General features: G+C 37.0%; 1 protein-coding gene across 1 annotated transcript in view; it reads right to left on the bottom strand.

Annotated features, from left to right (window-relative positions):
• Nucleotides 1-904: 904 nt before the first annotated feature.
• The window catches only part of INSC (INSC spindle orientation adaptor protein), a 139,758-nt gene continuing 124,039 nt past the window's right edge, over nucleotides 905-16,623 (bottom strand). The window contains exons 9-13 of the mRNA XM_062495349.1: nucleotides 14,998-15,176; nucleotides 4,874-4,940; nucleotides 3,097-3,252; nucleotides 2,374-2,450; nucleotides 905-1,033 (exon numbers count right to left, since the gene is read on the bottom strand). Of these exons, the coding sequence (XP_062351333.1) occupies nucleotides 905-1,033; nucleotides 2,374-2,450; nucleotides 3,097-3,252; nucleotides 4,874-4,940; nucleotides 14,998-15,176 (608 nt within the window). The remainder of the gene's footprint in view (nucleotides 1,034-2,373; nucleotides 2,451-3,096; nucleotides 3,253-4,873; nucleotides 4,941-14,997; nucleotides 15,177-16,623) is intronic.

Genomic DNA, 16,623 nt, shown 5'->3' with positions numbered 1-16,623 from the left:
AAATACACTAGAATGAAAATCCAAGTTACAATTACTTAAACTCTTCAGATTATCTAGCGTAGGTGTGAATAACTTTTCACAAAAACAGTCGCTTGAATGTTAAAAGCATCTCTGGATATCATCCCTTCTAGTTCTTGTAAGGCATGGAAACAAAAGTTATCACTATGTAATTATTTTAAATCATAGGTGGAAAATTTCACATTATGAGATAAAACACACACCATCAAAGATTTCTCTATAATTCAATTAATTTCTTTAGGAAATTTCAGTCGATGTAAATAGAGCTTTCTGTTAGTTTGTATCCTTTGATGAAGCACATCTTTATCCAGCCTAAGAATGTATTCTAGCATCATTCAAAGCAGTATCTGAACATTTTTTGGAAATTTTTCTCTCAGTTAAATAATTATATAAAAAATGACAACAGTTAAGACCTGGACTCGGACTATAACACCCCTTTAATGTCAAAGTATTTACTTGCAGCTTTTAGGATTATTTTTCTCCTAGTACAGATGAGGCTAAAACATTTAATAAAAAAACCCTACAAAATGTCCTAACTATACAAAAATATCAGTGATAAAACATCATTAGAAGCATTTAACACCAGAGCAACAAATTCTTGGCTTCGTTACCTTAATTCAACAAACATTAAACAAAGCATTTTGGTAGATGGCAATGATAAGGTCTTGTGTGTCTTGGCAGGAGAATAAAATAAAAAATTACCTTTGCAAACCACAGTTATGAGCTTTGTCATTCTGTTCCTTTGCTCTGATAAACCACGTGTTCATGGGTTTAGAATAAATAAATCATAAATAACAATAGGACTAAACCAAAATAAAATTGTACGTGTGTTATCTTACTGTATGCTTATCATCTGTGTTATTGTTCAAAGGTTTTCTGCACTCATTTACACAAAGCTCTCTTCCATATTCGTGCACAGCAGAAAGGAATCCACGAGTCTGGGCTTTACCAGCTGCTGAAAATCTGAATCTTGCAGTCCATCAGGACTCATAACTGCCAGTCTCCGCAAGGCTGCCTAGAAAAACAAAGCAGCATCATTGCAATGCAGACAGGTTTGGCAAAGTCTTCATTGCAGGAATCCACTGTAACCACATCCAAATAACAGCCAGAACTCAAAACTGAACTGTGCAGGTCTGTGACTTCTGCTACCTGGGTAATCTCTCCTTATTGTCTTCATCAGTCAGATGAATCTTCCCTTTAAATGCAAATTTATTAAATTACAACTATTTTGGGGCATATTACTTTTAGACCTGAACAGCAGGTCTAAATAGAGTACAAGACCTCAGAAACAATACCTATCAGAGCTTGAAGCAGCTTATGTCTCAAGGACAATATTTTTGCCACATTTTTCTCAGCAAACATGTTCAGGCAGTTACTAAAATATCAGGAGAAGCAGAATTTTGGAGACAGGGAGGTAGGCAATGTCTCAAGCAATAGGCATGGGTTCAAGGAATGTGCAGCAACCATTTCAATGAGACAGAAAAATCATAGTCTGGTTTGCTGCCATTGCTCTGTGGTCTCTGCTCTAACCACACAAGATTAACAAGTCTTCTTGGCATGTAGGACGAATACTCACAGCATTTTCTATGCTCACATTTATACTGTCATCATCCTGAATGAGACCTGCTTAAATGAGCAAGCTGCAACAGCCAAGCTTTACTTTTACATTTAAAAGAACATTAATATCACAAAGCACTGTCAAACAATGTTCTTCAGTCTTCATTCACCAGAGTTTGTGCTCCAGCCCTAGATCACCCATGTCCCCAGGGACCTTTCACAGAATGTTCAGTGAGATCATCCAGCTCTGGTATTTGGCTCACAGTCCATGCAGTGCAGCGCCAGCACATGGCATCTTTCTCCTGAGCAGAGAAAGTGTTAAGATTCTGTTGCCCACTCCTTGCTGGCCACTATATTGTCTTGGCGACAAAAATTGGAGTGGAATGGTGTTGAAGCAAGAAATATCTTTTCCCCTTTTTGGATGCTTTACATAAATATTTTCATGTACACGTGTGAGTGCAGATAAAGGGCCGCTACCCCCATGACACAAGGGTAATTTCAACTAACATAGAACCAACAGAATGGAATTTAAAAATTCATGAATCCTTAAATTCCAAAGTGTTCCAAGGAAATTTTTTGGGAATGTGAAGATTAAGACATTCTTCCTTATGTGCTTAAATCTTCAATCCAAGGATGAATAATTGACAGTGTACAGGATTATGCTTAAGGGGAAAAGCAGGAGACCCTGACATGAATTTAAAACACTACAGCAATACTTATGCATTTTGAAATCTAAAGGGATGCTTTTTTCCTTAATTTTCCAGTATAAGCATGAAAGGAAAATAAAAATGTACATACCAGACATGCCACTAAAACAGAATCACTGTTATTTCTTTCTGTTGGTGATCTGCAAAGTTTAATCAGGCGAGGAATACCTGAGTGCACAAAAGTGTCAGGAGAAATAATTTAGAAAAACAACTTCTTATTTTGTGATATTTTTTAGATGCATCATGTTTATCTTTTTTAGTAGATATGATCTCTAATGCAAAGATGATATGCAAACACTTAAGGGACTTTCCATGGAGCTATGCAGTTCAGAGCACTCATAATTAATAGTTGTAAAGCATAAACAAATAAATTGGGTTTACTTGCTGCTGCAGTTTCAGAGTGCAAATTGCGACCTCCATTTCTTCCCTTCTAATCCTCCCACACACTCTGAAAAATCTGCTACCCAAAGAACATGATCCCTCCCATTGGATTCATCACATCTGGACCTGCAGGGGTCCCAGTTTTCTGTGCCTTGACAGATCCTGCACGAGGGTTTCCATCAAGGGATGGAGGAGGCAGCAGTGTCAGTTGGCACAGTAAGGCACAGCTACATGTTGAGTTGATGCTGCACCTCAGGTTCCTCTGGGAAAAGAGCCAGAGGTTCATTTAGCTCCATCTCCTCAGTCATCCTCTAGACAGGCTCTATAGGGAATGTCTTTCATAAAGTTTACCAAGTGACGCTAAAAATTAAAAAGAGCTTCTCCAAGACTGGCAGTTCCTCCCTCTTTCATTAAGCAGGAGACACATCCTTACAGCTGAGTTTTATGGCTGCATCTGCCACTTCAGGGTCTCGGCTGAGCCGGGCCAGGGTAACTGCAGATTTCTGCTGCACTCGCTCACAAGCTGCAACTTCTGCTGCATTTCCCGAGGAGGATTTTTCAGAGAGCATCTCCATTAAAAGTTGAACACCTAAAAAGAATATAAGAGCCGTTGTTATCCACTCTCCAACAAAAAAAAAAAAAAAAGAGAGAGAGGAGAGAGAGGAAAAAAAAATACTTAGTGCAAAAAAGCAAAGGGGAAAAGGAAAGCTGGGCTAATACAGACCAGCCACTGCCCAAGAAGGGCATGGAGAATCCATCAATGTAGGCTGTAATTTCGATATCAGCACCCAAGCACATCTGATCTATGCATAGCTTTGTCTTCACTAGGAAGCTACAGAACTTCTGGAACTAGAAAATGCAGTAACTCTTTCCTCTTCTGAAAGCTGGTGTTTTAAATTTCACAAACTTATTTCAGTCAACCAAATGTAATTCCTCATTGGCTTCTAAATTAACCTGAAGATAATCACTACCTGAAAAATGTAGTGACGTATTTCAGGTCCCTAAATGAAGTTCACTCTCAATCTAAGCAACTCTTTTTTGTTTGTTTACATATTTTTAAGCAAGCCTTTAAAAGTTTCCTACTCAAACTGCTTAAGGGTATTTTAGAATGAGGAATCTTTTAATGAAGAAAATGACAAAATCCTGCTTCTTGAAGTTTACTGCATGACTACCTCTTCACTCCAGAAGAGACAATGTCATCCATGTCAAAGTGGCTTCACTAATTTATTGCTGCTTGTAGAAGTTGATATTCTTCTTGCAACACCACAAAAAAGATGATTTCTCTTTTCTAGATTATTTTGAGTGTAAAGACATTTATGTGCTCTTAGACTCCATAAGTTATTCGGCATTCAGATTACATCAGGTAGCATCAGAGGATTTTAACTGTTAGTACATTTGCATAAATAATTCAGAGAATTATCATCAGAACCATGCAGCTAGATAATAAGCAATCAACATACAAAAAAGTCAGAGTTGAGAAGAAAGTATCTAAATACTCCAGCATTTGAAGACCCTCCTCAGAATGTGGCACCTGCTTATTATAACATTAGGCAGACACAAAAAAGATTTTTCACACATGATGAGTGCCAGCCCCTCTCAAAAATTAGGGGGAAAATGCTTCTTGACAAATTCCAGGATGGAGTGTGTACACAAATTTTACTTGGTGTCATTGTCCCTGAAAATCCACCTTCAGTGTCTACCAGGAGTTAGGCCTTTTTGTCCTAGCAAAGCAATATACATGAATTTTCACTGCAATTTAACGTTGGAAAGGAAAAGGGAAAAGGGAAAAGGGAGGAAAAACTAAGGCACCCATCTTACTATATTGCTTGGCCTTGAATTTGCTGGTAGATGTGTTAATAAGGCTTTTACATCTTACGACAATATTACCTGTATTACCACAATTCAGGTTGCTGAAACAGTTTTTACTACTTTGCTTTGCATCTAGGAGCAAGTCTCATGCACACAGAACACCAGCAACGTGGTCACAAATGCAAAGTTTCCTAAAACAGTGGCATTTTATTTCAGTTATGTAGAACCATCCCCAGGACTCATTTTGTACCCTGTAGCAATGTGCAATATCCAGCAGAGATAGGATGTAAAATGAAGCTTTATTAGTGAAGCCTTTCTCCTTTACCTTGTAAGTACTACATTCCCATCCACCCAGACTCTCCAGAAATAAATAAAAAACATAATTCAGCTAAAATACTTACCATTCCCTTGAATGATTTCTGAAGCACACTGGTCCAACACAGACATGTTTGCCAATATTGTTACCACCTGTTGTCAAATAGAGAAAGAAATACAAAGTCTAGTCCTACAATTCAGCAATATTAAATATAATTGTGGTTCATAAAATAAATACAGCAGAAATATGTCAAATATTCAGGAGAGCTGTCATTGCACTGAATTGGTTCAAGTGAAATGCTAAGAAATCCTTGCAAGAGATGTGGGGTTTTGAGCTTTGATTCAAGGGAATGTTTAAGGAATATTTTTCAGTTTTAATGAAGTCAAAAATTGTGTGCATTTCACATCAATGTCTCAAAAGCAACTGGACTTATAATTCCATTTATACCTTTCCAGAGAAAAAGACCATGGTTAGGCTTTGAACCAACACATTCTGTGTTGATATGTGCACAAGCACATTCTGAGATCTTCTTTTACAGAATTTCTTATCACAAATAACTTTAACTGGTTTTGAGATTAGGTGTAACTCAACTTGATTAAAGTGATGCAGCAAGCCACTGACAGAGACTGAACCTTTTGGTGCTGCTGGCTTTCAGTCAGTCATTCCCTTCATCGACATCTTTCTCACACATCCTGCAAGACATTCTTCTCAATCCTTCCAGGAGCTGGCTTTTTGCATGCAGACACATCCCAATATTAACAGCATGTGTGAGAGACCAAATAATAAATGCTAGAGATTGTCAGAGTGCAAAACACAAATAATATTCTTTCTGAAGAGGTTTTAAATTTAATCTAATTTGGGAAAACTCAGTTGACCAGTCTCAAAAATAATGGTCAGTTTTGGAATAAGTTATCAGCTTTTTAACAGTACAGTGTCAGTTCAGACATCAGCAAACTTCTTAGATGTAAGGAGACATGAGATAAAATCACCATTCTGATCTCACTTTGCCATTTTAGAAACAAGGATGACTCATTTCCGATGCTGTGACATAAAGGTCTTCCACTTTTGAAGGTAGTGTTACAGTGTCATCTCTCTGAATAAATATACTTACTTAGCATGCAAATGAGTTGCTGAAACTCTACAGAGTGACAGGTAGAAATATGGTAACTCAGTGTATGTCTATGTATTTATTCCATATTAATTATTAACTGTGTTGCAGGCAGAGTGTATATGTTTTCTCATTCTAAATTATATCCCGTTAATGAAAATTGCTTCCTCTGTGCAGAATCTGTACCCCACGTGGCTCTCCAAGCCACAGATGAAGAATTCAATTAACCACAATTTGAATACATGCCAATTATTCCACTGCTTCAAGTTATTTTGTCTAATAAGTATTTTCATACATAAAAATAGTTTGTGTGCATCTTTTGACACCAAAAAATTATTTGAGGTTATAGCTATACTTCCTTTGTGTTGATTATGTGGCTACCATATTTTGCAATATTTATGGGCTACTCTGAAGGGTTTGTATGTAACCTTATCCAGAGGGGTGAAAAAAAGACCCTTATGATCAATGACCATCAAGCTGTACCTATATTAACTTTAAGTCTTAGTAGGACTCAAAAGGTAGTTAAGCCATAGATTAGCTCATAACATATGGATAGATTTTTCTTTCCCAAGAAAATGCTGTTTTTCTGTGATGTAAACAATGTAACAAATAGGATAATGTAAAAATATAATAGGCAAGAAGAATAAAGAGTTGTGTTTAAATGCTCTATTTCCCGTACATTTTCCTATTTTAAAGTTCATGCAACTTACATGAAAATTTCCTCTGTAACACAAACCAAAGCTCAAGGAAGTTTCCTGCTAAGGATGAACTCTCTAGAGGAAAACACAAGCAAATGTGTTTCAATTTGCTTCAGAAAGTAACACTTCTCTGAGTGCTGGTATTAATGAAGTCTCATCTCTTCTGGATTTAGAGTTGATCAAAAAACATAAATAGATATTTTCCAGTAGGTTCTCTCCCACTAGATTTTTTTTCCTTTTTGTCTAATGATACAGAGACTTACACTACAGTCTTTATCTTTGCTTCCTTTCCCATCATCTGGCTTCAAGTTTCATAGAGCCTTAGGCAGTTTCAAAAATAACTACAAAGTCCTGTTGAATTGGAAAACCAGTTCAGATGTTATTGTCAGACATGGAGCACAGAGACAGACACAAATAAAAATGACTGCCTAAGCCTCACTCCATAGGTGAAAATTAATGGAAAAGAATAGATACCAAGGCCTCTTTCAGAACTGAAATTACTTTGCAATAATTTAAAGACTTGAAGATATTTAACATGTAATCTCTACTGTTCAACTGCAATCTTCAATATCAATTCCATTAATTGCTCAAGTAATTGATCCTGTAAAAGAGCACACTCCATGATTGCAAAGCACTGGCACCTGACATAATTTATGATTCTTGTAATTTTTTTGGATTCCTACACCATGCAATGAACTTGTGGTCAACTCAAAGTGTAAGAAAGAAGATATCCTGAAGACAGGATACATGAGTTCTGGTCATCTGCTACTGCCTCCCTATTGTGGAGAAGGAATGTGCTGAAGCCACACACCAATTCTTGACCTGTGGGATTTGTAGATGTGTTCTTAAGCAAATTTTGTCAGGGAATCCAGCATAATTCCCTACCCCAGCACCTGCATTTCAGCTAAACAGATGAAGGTGGATCTTAATCCGTGCATTTCCAGTATCTGTTTTATTGCAGTGCTCTCTAATAGATTGACACAGGTTCACACTCCTTTCTCTGTTATCCAAATCCATCCAAAACTGCAGATGTCTCACCAGAGCAGGAGTCTGCTAAACCTGGTGGCTGCAGTTTGTGAACTGGCAGCCCTAAATTCACTGTACTAATGAAGACCGCAGAAAAATGAACTCACCCAACAAATAATCAGCATAGAATCATGGAAGAGCTTGGGCTGGAAGGGACCATAGACATCATCTCATTCCAATCCCTGTCATAGGTAGAGACACTTCCCGCTTGGTCAGGTTGCTCAGAGCTCCATCCAGCCTGGCATTGGACATTTCCAGGGATGGGACATCCACAGCTTCTCTTGGCAACCTGTGCCAGTGCCTCACCTCCCTCACAGCAAAGAATTTCTCCCTAATATCTAATCCAAACCTGCTCTCTTTCAGTTTGAAGCCATTCCCCTTGTCCTGTCACTGCACGCCCTTGTAAAAAGTCCTTCTCCATCTTCCCTGTTGGCTCCCTCAGGCCCTGGAAGGCCAAAGACATTTGTTTGGATCAGAGTGAAGCTGGATGGATGATTCAGGTCAGTGTCACGAGTGGCACTGCTAAAAACAACCAGAGGAACAGCCCTGCAGGGTTCAACACCTGCCTGTTACAGTGTGGTGCTCACCTCCACTCACCTAAACCACGGGGCAGTGAGACACAGGAAAAGGCAAAATGTCAGGAAAGGAATTCTCAGACCAGCTCGTGCTTTAGCACCTTCTGAAGGGGCACCAACTTAGCAAAATATCAACATGCAGAGATTTCACTGGGAGTAGTAAGACTTTTCACAAGAGTAAGAGACTAGAGTAGGTAACTTTCAGAACTTGAAAAACACACCCGAAATCAAAAAGCTTTAAAGGTTCATCTTTAAATGGTTTGTTGAATGTTGAAATGTTTGGTGAACTGAATATACAGGGATATTTGAGGGGCTCCTTAAGGTCCCTATTTAATAAACAAATAAACTTAGAAAATAAAGGTGTTATTTCATATTTTTCAAATATCAGAACAGCATCATCGTCTTAGTATTGCAGTCGCCCTGGAAATTAATCTGAAATCTAATTTAAAATCCCTATTTTTACAAGCAAAATAAGTAAACAAATATTAAACACAGATACATCTCTAGTGACAATATCATACATTATAATAAAATTGGCAGTGCTCATTTTTTTGTTATTTTATATATATATCATAATTTAAAATTTGTTTCTATTTCCATATAGTTTCTTTCCAGTGCCATTTATGAATGGTGAACCTTCCTTTTAAGTTCTGAATTCTGCTTTGCCCTGAACTGTAGGAATTTCAGTTGTCAAGGGCAATTTAAATGTGAGAAACCATGATGAAGGTTTATTAAAGATTAATTAAAGGTTAATTAGAACCTTTAAAATAATTTTATTCAAACAACAGTCACCTTGGAAATTGTTTTTGCTAAAATATGTAATTACTAATGCAATAATAAAACTTCTATAAACAACTAATGGTGATTAATGCCTATCAACCGTTTTACAAAGGTACTGAATCTTTGTTGCAAAAGTAAACACTAGATTTAAATGTTTTGCTATAAAATAAGATACACTGAGGGTGTAAATCTGTAGTTATCAAAGAGATTTAATCTTAGAGAACACTTCAGAAACAGAAGGCTTCTCTGAAAACTTTCCCATAACGGAAAATTTAAGGAAGTTTTCCCTTTATTGTGGAACCAATTACTAAGGAAGAAAGATGCCAAAGGATCTGGATGAAAGCACATTTTAGCCTGCTAAAGGGCCAATATCTTCCCTTACCTCGTTTGTACAGAGATGGAAGGTTTGGTGCTAATATACCTTTACTGATAATAAAGACACACTGCTCAGTAGGCTTTTATTAACAGTCCTGACATAAAAAGAAAAACACAAGCTCAAAATAAGAATTAGCAAGTAATTTAATAGAGTGGCAAAGTAGATCAATATAGAATTGCTAATTCTCTTAGTTAATTACTCCTTTAAGGCTGATTCATTGCTAAGTAATATTAATTTTTGTACATATTATAAGGGCATTTTGTAATTCATTCAAATAAATGACATAAGCATAAATCATAGCGTGTCTGCAAAGTTCCAGATAGCCATCTTCAGAAACAAAGTGGCACTGGGGAAACTACTCAGAAACAAGACAGAGTCTCTGTTTCTGAAGGTAATTAAAATCATCTGAATATCACAACTCAAGATCCATCCACAGGGAGACAGCAAAAGAGTGCATTTAGCAGGTATCAAGAAAAGGCATTACAGAAAGCTGAGGTAGAAAAAACCTTTCAAGATATTATCTATCAGGAGAAGAAATTTCAGTAAGAAATCTCTGGAAATTTTCTCTGGGACATTATATGGCTTAAAAATATAAAATAACTCCAATTGCTTCTGTTAGTCATTTTTGTGATTGGGAATTTAGTTTTTCTTCCTGAAAACAGAAAATAACTACACCTAGATGAGCAGGAGAAGCTAACATCCCCCAGAAATAATAGCAGTGGTTGGAGAGAGGGTCTGCTTGCAAAGTCTAGGTTTATTCTGAGGCTGTGCTAGGGAACTGCATTTTCAGCATGCTGAGGCAGAGCAACAGAGAGTAAAGCTGTAGGAAACTTATATTTTGGAATGAAGGAATTCTTTACTACATTTTTATTTACTTTACTTCCTATTGCTGACTAATCTCGATAAGGAATAGGCAGAATAGCCAGGTTCTCACATTATTTGTTTTAAAGAAGCACGTAGGACATGCACCCTGGATGGGTCACAATGTGAAAATACACATCCCATAAACCAGGGCATATAGCTAAAGGAGTGACTGAGCTACTGGCCACAGTTTTCTGTATTTCATATTAAAACCTGGAGGGGGAAAGAATAACCATCTCTCAGACTTCCTGCAAGGCACTGAAAAGCTTCCCATGTTTTGAAACAGGCTCAGCCAGCCAAAGGCACCCAAGAGATCTGATCTCCCCAGAGCACAGCACAAATTAGCCTTTCAACACAAATTGGTTTTTCAACTGAGCTGAGATTTTATTCTTATTTTTCCAACTGAACCCCTTGCTTTGCAAGTGCAGTACATTGTCTTGTACCACACAGAATCTAAAATATGCAAGGCAGAATTGTAACTAAGCAAGAATTTTGTCTCAAAATTTTAGTGTTTTAGACAGTCAGTTTTGGATCCCTGAAATACAACAACCCATAAAATTGACCATATAATGCCAATCAGTACTGTCATTTATTTATAACAGTATAAATGTCTGGTCACATGTGCATAAAAAGACAGAGATAAGCAGTTAAAAAAAAATACTTCAGGAAAATTATTGCAATCCTACATAGGAAACTAACTGGAATATCATTAATATAATGGTGTGGTCACAATTCACATAGGTGACTTTGGCCTAATTTTCATTTTGTATCTGTTATTAGCAGTTGTGTTTCTGTCTTGATTTATTAAGCTTTTTTTAAATAACTTACTTTTTAAATTAATCAGTTCTCTTTCTGGCTGTATTAGTTGAAATCCTGTTTTCTCAGTGTGATCCAGTCAATACTGGAAATGATGCCACAGTTTTAATGTCCAATTTACCAACCACAGTGCACGGTCTGGTCTCTCAGAGGGAAGGGCATTCCAAACACATATCTGGTGATCATGGTACTAATGTCAGAGCTGGATATTAACAGAGATCTGTGCAAGAAAACAGTGCTTTTTATGACCCTTTTATGACCTTGTCCACAGGTAAAGGCTTTGCTAATAAACTCCCTGGTGTTTAAGAAACTCAGATGGAGAAGCAGTACTGCAAGTTTCTTTCATACAGACAGGGATTTTCAAAAGAAATCTAAAAGAACTGTTAATACTCATTAAAGTGATTACGCTCAAAGTCTTTCACTGGGGGTTCAGCAATATTTAAAAATCAAAACTTCTTTATGTTAAAGTAGCATCTGTCTCTAACCTCCTTTTGACACTACAATCTTCAATTAAGGAGGGAAAAAAGTGAGGAAGGACAGTAAAAACAAACACAAATGCCTGCTAAGGAAGAAAAGGTGAAGAGCAGCTGAATGAATGTGGAAACTAGAGGAAGAATGGCATTAAGGATTGAAAATCTTAAATGAGACAGATCTGAGTGTCAAAACAACTTCCCAAATACCAAGAAAACAGGAAAAAAATTATCAGGAAAAACAAAAAGCGGCAACTATTTCTGATTTTTCCTTCCAGCTTCAGAGCCTTTCTCCACCTCAAACTGTTCTGACACATAATTCACTGATTTTAGACCTAGGAATAACCACTTTAAAATGGATGTATTCACTGCACATTAATTCTTTGTCTGCCTAAATAAGAGAAGATCGGAAGGTGTTAGGCTATACCTCCACAACTTCACAGGTAAGGTGAGAATACTAGCAGCACTGAAAAGACAAGTGGGAATGCAGAGAGAAAAATTTTATTATACATAAACATACTGTTCCCAAACATACATATTTTATGTTTTTCTATGTAGAGTCTAAGATGATGACTAAAGTCAAGAAGATCCTGAATGATAAGGGGTTTGGCTAAATCCCTCCTCTGACATCTTGAACTTCATTAAGGCTGCATATATTAGACTGCTGAATTTAGGAATGAGCCCTTCTAAAAGGATATGTTGATGCTTTTTTGAAGTACAAAACCTGCTCTTCAGAAAACAACTATCTGCAGAAAGAAACAGAACATGGGAAATTCATATCCATTTTGACCCAAAACTGGGGACTAAGGAATCTGGAAAATATTGCTTTATGACTGTTCTCATACAATGTATTTAGTTACAAAACTAAGGAATCTCAGTATTATGTTGCTGGCTACAGAAACAATCACATGCTTCTATAAAATGGGCAATGATAATCCTATTTATCAGTAAGTCCAGATCTCAGTTCTGGATTTCTTTCCTGACCTACTCTTACACTGGGAAATAAAAGAAGGAGGTTGGTTTTTGGAGAGCAAAGACAGGAAAGGCAGATAGTTTTTTATTATTTGGGCAGAAAAGCTTTCCAAAAGTCAAAAGGAGAAACTATTTTAAAGGTGCTTGAACAGTAAAATATTTTTTGCAGCCAGTACACAATCCATCCAATATCCAGCTCCTGGGCAGAATGTTATTTATTTGTATCATCGCAGAGGGTGACAACTAATAATATTTCTATGTCCTGTATAGAAGTGTGAATTTAAGATGAGATAAAATGGTACAAAGATAAACAAGGTTCCCTGTTCCTTCCCTGCATTTCAGCTGTCTTCCTCCCAGTTTTAGCTTACAGTAAAGCACACTTCAATCTACCAAAATAGAATTTTATTAAATCAGCATTAATGCTAAAGTAGTAATATATTTAGAAATATTAGGTAGCTTTCTATAAGTAGCTGTGTTGCTTAAATTAAAGTTTTGTATGAAAAACAGAGCATTTAAGTTTGAGGTGCTCTTTTATACAATTTATAATATTCAGACCATATTTTGTATCAGTTATGAATGTTCTTATTTTGTTTCATTGTTTCAACCTTTAGTATAACTCAATTCTAAATAATCTGTTTCACTGGCCAAGATGACGTGATTATTCAGAATGGACATCAGTCCAGGAAAATACATTTCACATTTGTTGCATAATCCAAAACAAAATCTTGAAATAAAAAAATTTCAAACCTACTCATCTTTAATGTACCTCTCCCTAGGCAAATTTCTACTGCCTGGAACATAATATTTTATATACTGGGAAAAGATATTGACTACATTACTTACCTAAAAGAATTTCCTGTCAAAAGGCAAAATCACAATTTTTGATACCATTATAAAATACAGTATTGTTGTGCTGTTTTTCTTTTCAGCTGATTGTATTTTCCTCATTGCAACTTGGCACAGAGCAAATTGAAAGGCAAAATATTCCATGAGACTGCTGTAATTGGCAGACACCATCCCCACCCCCAAATACAAGACTGAAACAAGGGGAGCAATTCAAACACACACTTGTTAAGGAATTTGAAGGAAGACTTCTCTTAAGGCTTTCACATTACCAAAACTGCTTGACTGGCAGCTCTTAAAGACAAGATGAGCAGCACTCAGATTCCACCTGGACATTCAGTGCTCAGTAAAAGACCCCAAGGTAAGATTTTATAGCTCCCATTGCTGCAGGAGCCAAGGAGTCAGCTCAGAAGCTTACTGCAGCACTCACAGAGAGCATCACCCTTTCTGCTCTCATTTCTCATTCTGAGAAGGAAGGTAAGGGGTTATGGGGGATGAAATCTCCTCAGTTCTTGGAAGGAAGCCATTCAGTTTGCTGTTCATCTAGCTACTGAGATGAACTTGCAGCTTGCAAGCTGCAAAAGGCCTGAAACCAGCCTGTCACCTAAAAAGTCATATGTATTTCTTTCAATATCTACATTCCTCAAAGAAAGAAGGGGCACGCTGTGCTACCCACAGAGCAAACTGTGAACTCACAGCTGACAGCAGAATTCAGATGCGGGCATAAAGAAATAAGGACATCAAAACTATGAGAGGAGGAATACACAGGAGGGATAAAAAGAAAGAATGTGAAGGATTGTACATGTGTAATAACACACAGCCATGTCAACACCTCAGCTGATATCTTTGACTTTGCCCAAAAGGGCTACAGTAATTATGGCTTAATGCTTTTTATACACAGTCCTGAGCTGAAAAACTAGTAAGTGCTATTAATATAATCTAAAATAGCACTAGTCACCCCTCTAGAACACCAATCATCTGTTTCTAAGATCCACTGGCTGGCTCCTGGTTAAGAGTGAAAAAAGCCTACTGTGGCAGTGAGGATCCCACATCTACCATAATTCATCTGTGCATTAGCATAAGCCTTTCGTATTCTGTGTCCCTTTATTAAAAAAATAAATAAATAAATAAAGTGGTGAGAAAGAAAAGGAAAGGCAAAAGAACATTAGCAGTATTTGCCAATAAAAATTTGCAAACCATCTACTATGCAGACAAAACTTGGTCCAAAGCCCACCGACATCAATGGGCTGGGGATCAGATCCTTATTCAGCTTTTGGAGCTAATTCAGCTTTGAACTGACAACTGTATATTTGGGCTCCGTATATATCTTTGCCTCAGAACTCTGTCCAATCTTTTGAACCCCTCCAAAGACAGAGATTCCACTACAATAAATTCTACTACCTTAGAACTGATAGGAACTGCAACTTCTTTTTTCTGAAAATCACATTAAAGATGTCATATTTTATAATGCTCATTTAAAAAACAACAGCAGCAACAACAAAAAACAAAACAAAACAAAACAAAAAAAAAAAAAGAAGAAGGAACTGAGTAGAGGAGTAATGAAAAGAACCAAGAAAGGAATATATTAAAGAAACTTCGGTTTGGCTATGTCAAAATGGACACAGTGATGAAATCTTTTGGCTTTTACACAAATGTGACAGTGGCTTGCAGAGAAATTGCTCACCTGATCCCGGGAATATGGAGTATCCACTATGCGTTTGTCTGAGCACGCTGCTAGGAGAATCTTCATTGCATTTAGCTGGAGCAATATTTCACAAGCCATGGTATCAAAGAAAGTAATATTGGCAAGAGCTGCTGAAGCCAGCAGGAAGACTTCACCTGATGAGGCTTCTTGGCACAGTTCTAGGAATGCAGGAAATAAGCTGAATACAAGTCATTCCTTCATTGCAGCATTTAAAAGCAGTATTTAAGCATCTGCAACTTGCAATAGTGATCTTATTAGCCAATATCAAGTTCACAAACATGGAGATAAAAAAAGGAAACAAATATTAGAATCTTAATTTTGTCAATTATGTAACATCATAGAGTGGTTTAGGGTGCAAAAGACTTCTAAGATCATCTGCTTCAACCATCTCCACTACCAAACCACGTGCCCAAGTGCCACATCGACACAGCTTTTAAATGCTTCCAGGGATGATGACTCAACCACTTCTCTGGGCAGAATTTTCCAGCATTTAACAACACTTTCCATGAAGTAATATTTCCTAATATCCAATCTAAAACTCCCTTGGAACAACCTGAGGCCATTTACTCTTGTTCTATCACCTGTTACTTGGAAGAAGAGACCAATACCCACCTCACTACAACCTCTGATGAATTATATGCTGTACCTAGTATAGCATTCCACTGGGAATATTTTACTGCATGTTGTTCAAAATAAAGCTAAATAAAATTAAATACAGGAGGCAGAAAGCTAACAGTAAATGATCCATATGAGAATAATTTCATCCCCTTCTTTAGAACAAGGTACATATGCATGCTGCTTATCTCTAAATCCAATCCTCTGTAGTCAGAAATCATCCTGCATGTTTTTCAACTTCAATAAGAAGTGCTGAAGAGACAGCTACCTTTTAATCCCTTGTACATATGTACTTTAAATAAGATGTGAATCACCTGGCAAGGGGATTTCTGCATGGCTTAAAAATTAAACATATTACAGTAATTCAATTACTGAGTTATAAATATTACAAGGAAAATGGTGTGTGATTACTGAAACGGCTCCTACAAAGTTATACATGTTCTATTTTTAACATTTACATTTCTTGGGCAGAATATACACCACTAAAATTCCTGTGGAACTTAAACAGCAAGAACTGAGGAAATGATCCACCAGCTAATACATTCTGGATAGGCTGTTCAGATTGGCCTTTGACTGTGGTACACTAAAATAACCCAGAAAATCATCTGAAACAAATCAGGTCAGATGCTGCTAGCTACAACAGAACCAAGCTCAGCACAGACTAATTCCACCTGCTGGATTCAGGGTGGTGTCAGCTTCTCCATTTGTTGCTGGACATCAGGAAAACATTGTTGCTTTGATTTCTGCATCACCACCTCTGTTTGGGCCTATTGAAGAATGCCTAAATACATTTCAGATAATACCCAGCCACCACAGAATCCTCAGGCACTGATACTACTCTTTTTTTCTTCTTTGAATTAAAAGAAAAATTTAAAAAATTAAAAAGTGCACAAAAACATGCTTCAAATTGAAGTGCTGCAGTTTAACTGCAACCACTGGTTCACCAGAAAAAAAATCCAAATGTACTGATCTATTATACATGAGAAATCA

Source organism: Cinclus cinclus, chromosome 6 (assembly GCF_963662255.1).
Source record: "Cinclus cinclus chromosome 6, bCinCin1.1, whole genome shotgun sequence".
Lineage (NCBI taxonomy): Eukaryota > Metazoa > Chordata > Aves > Passeriformes > Cinclidae > Cinclus > Cinclus cinclus.
This window is presented reverse-complemented; position numbering and strand designations above follow the sequence as displayed.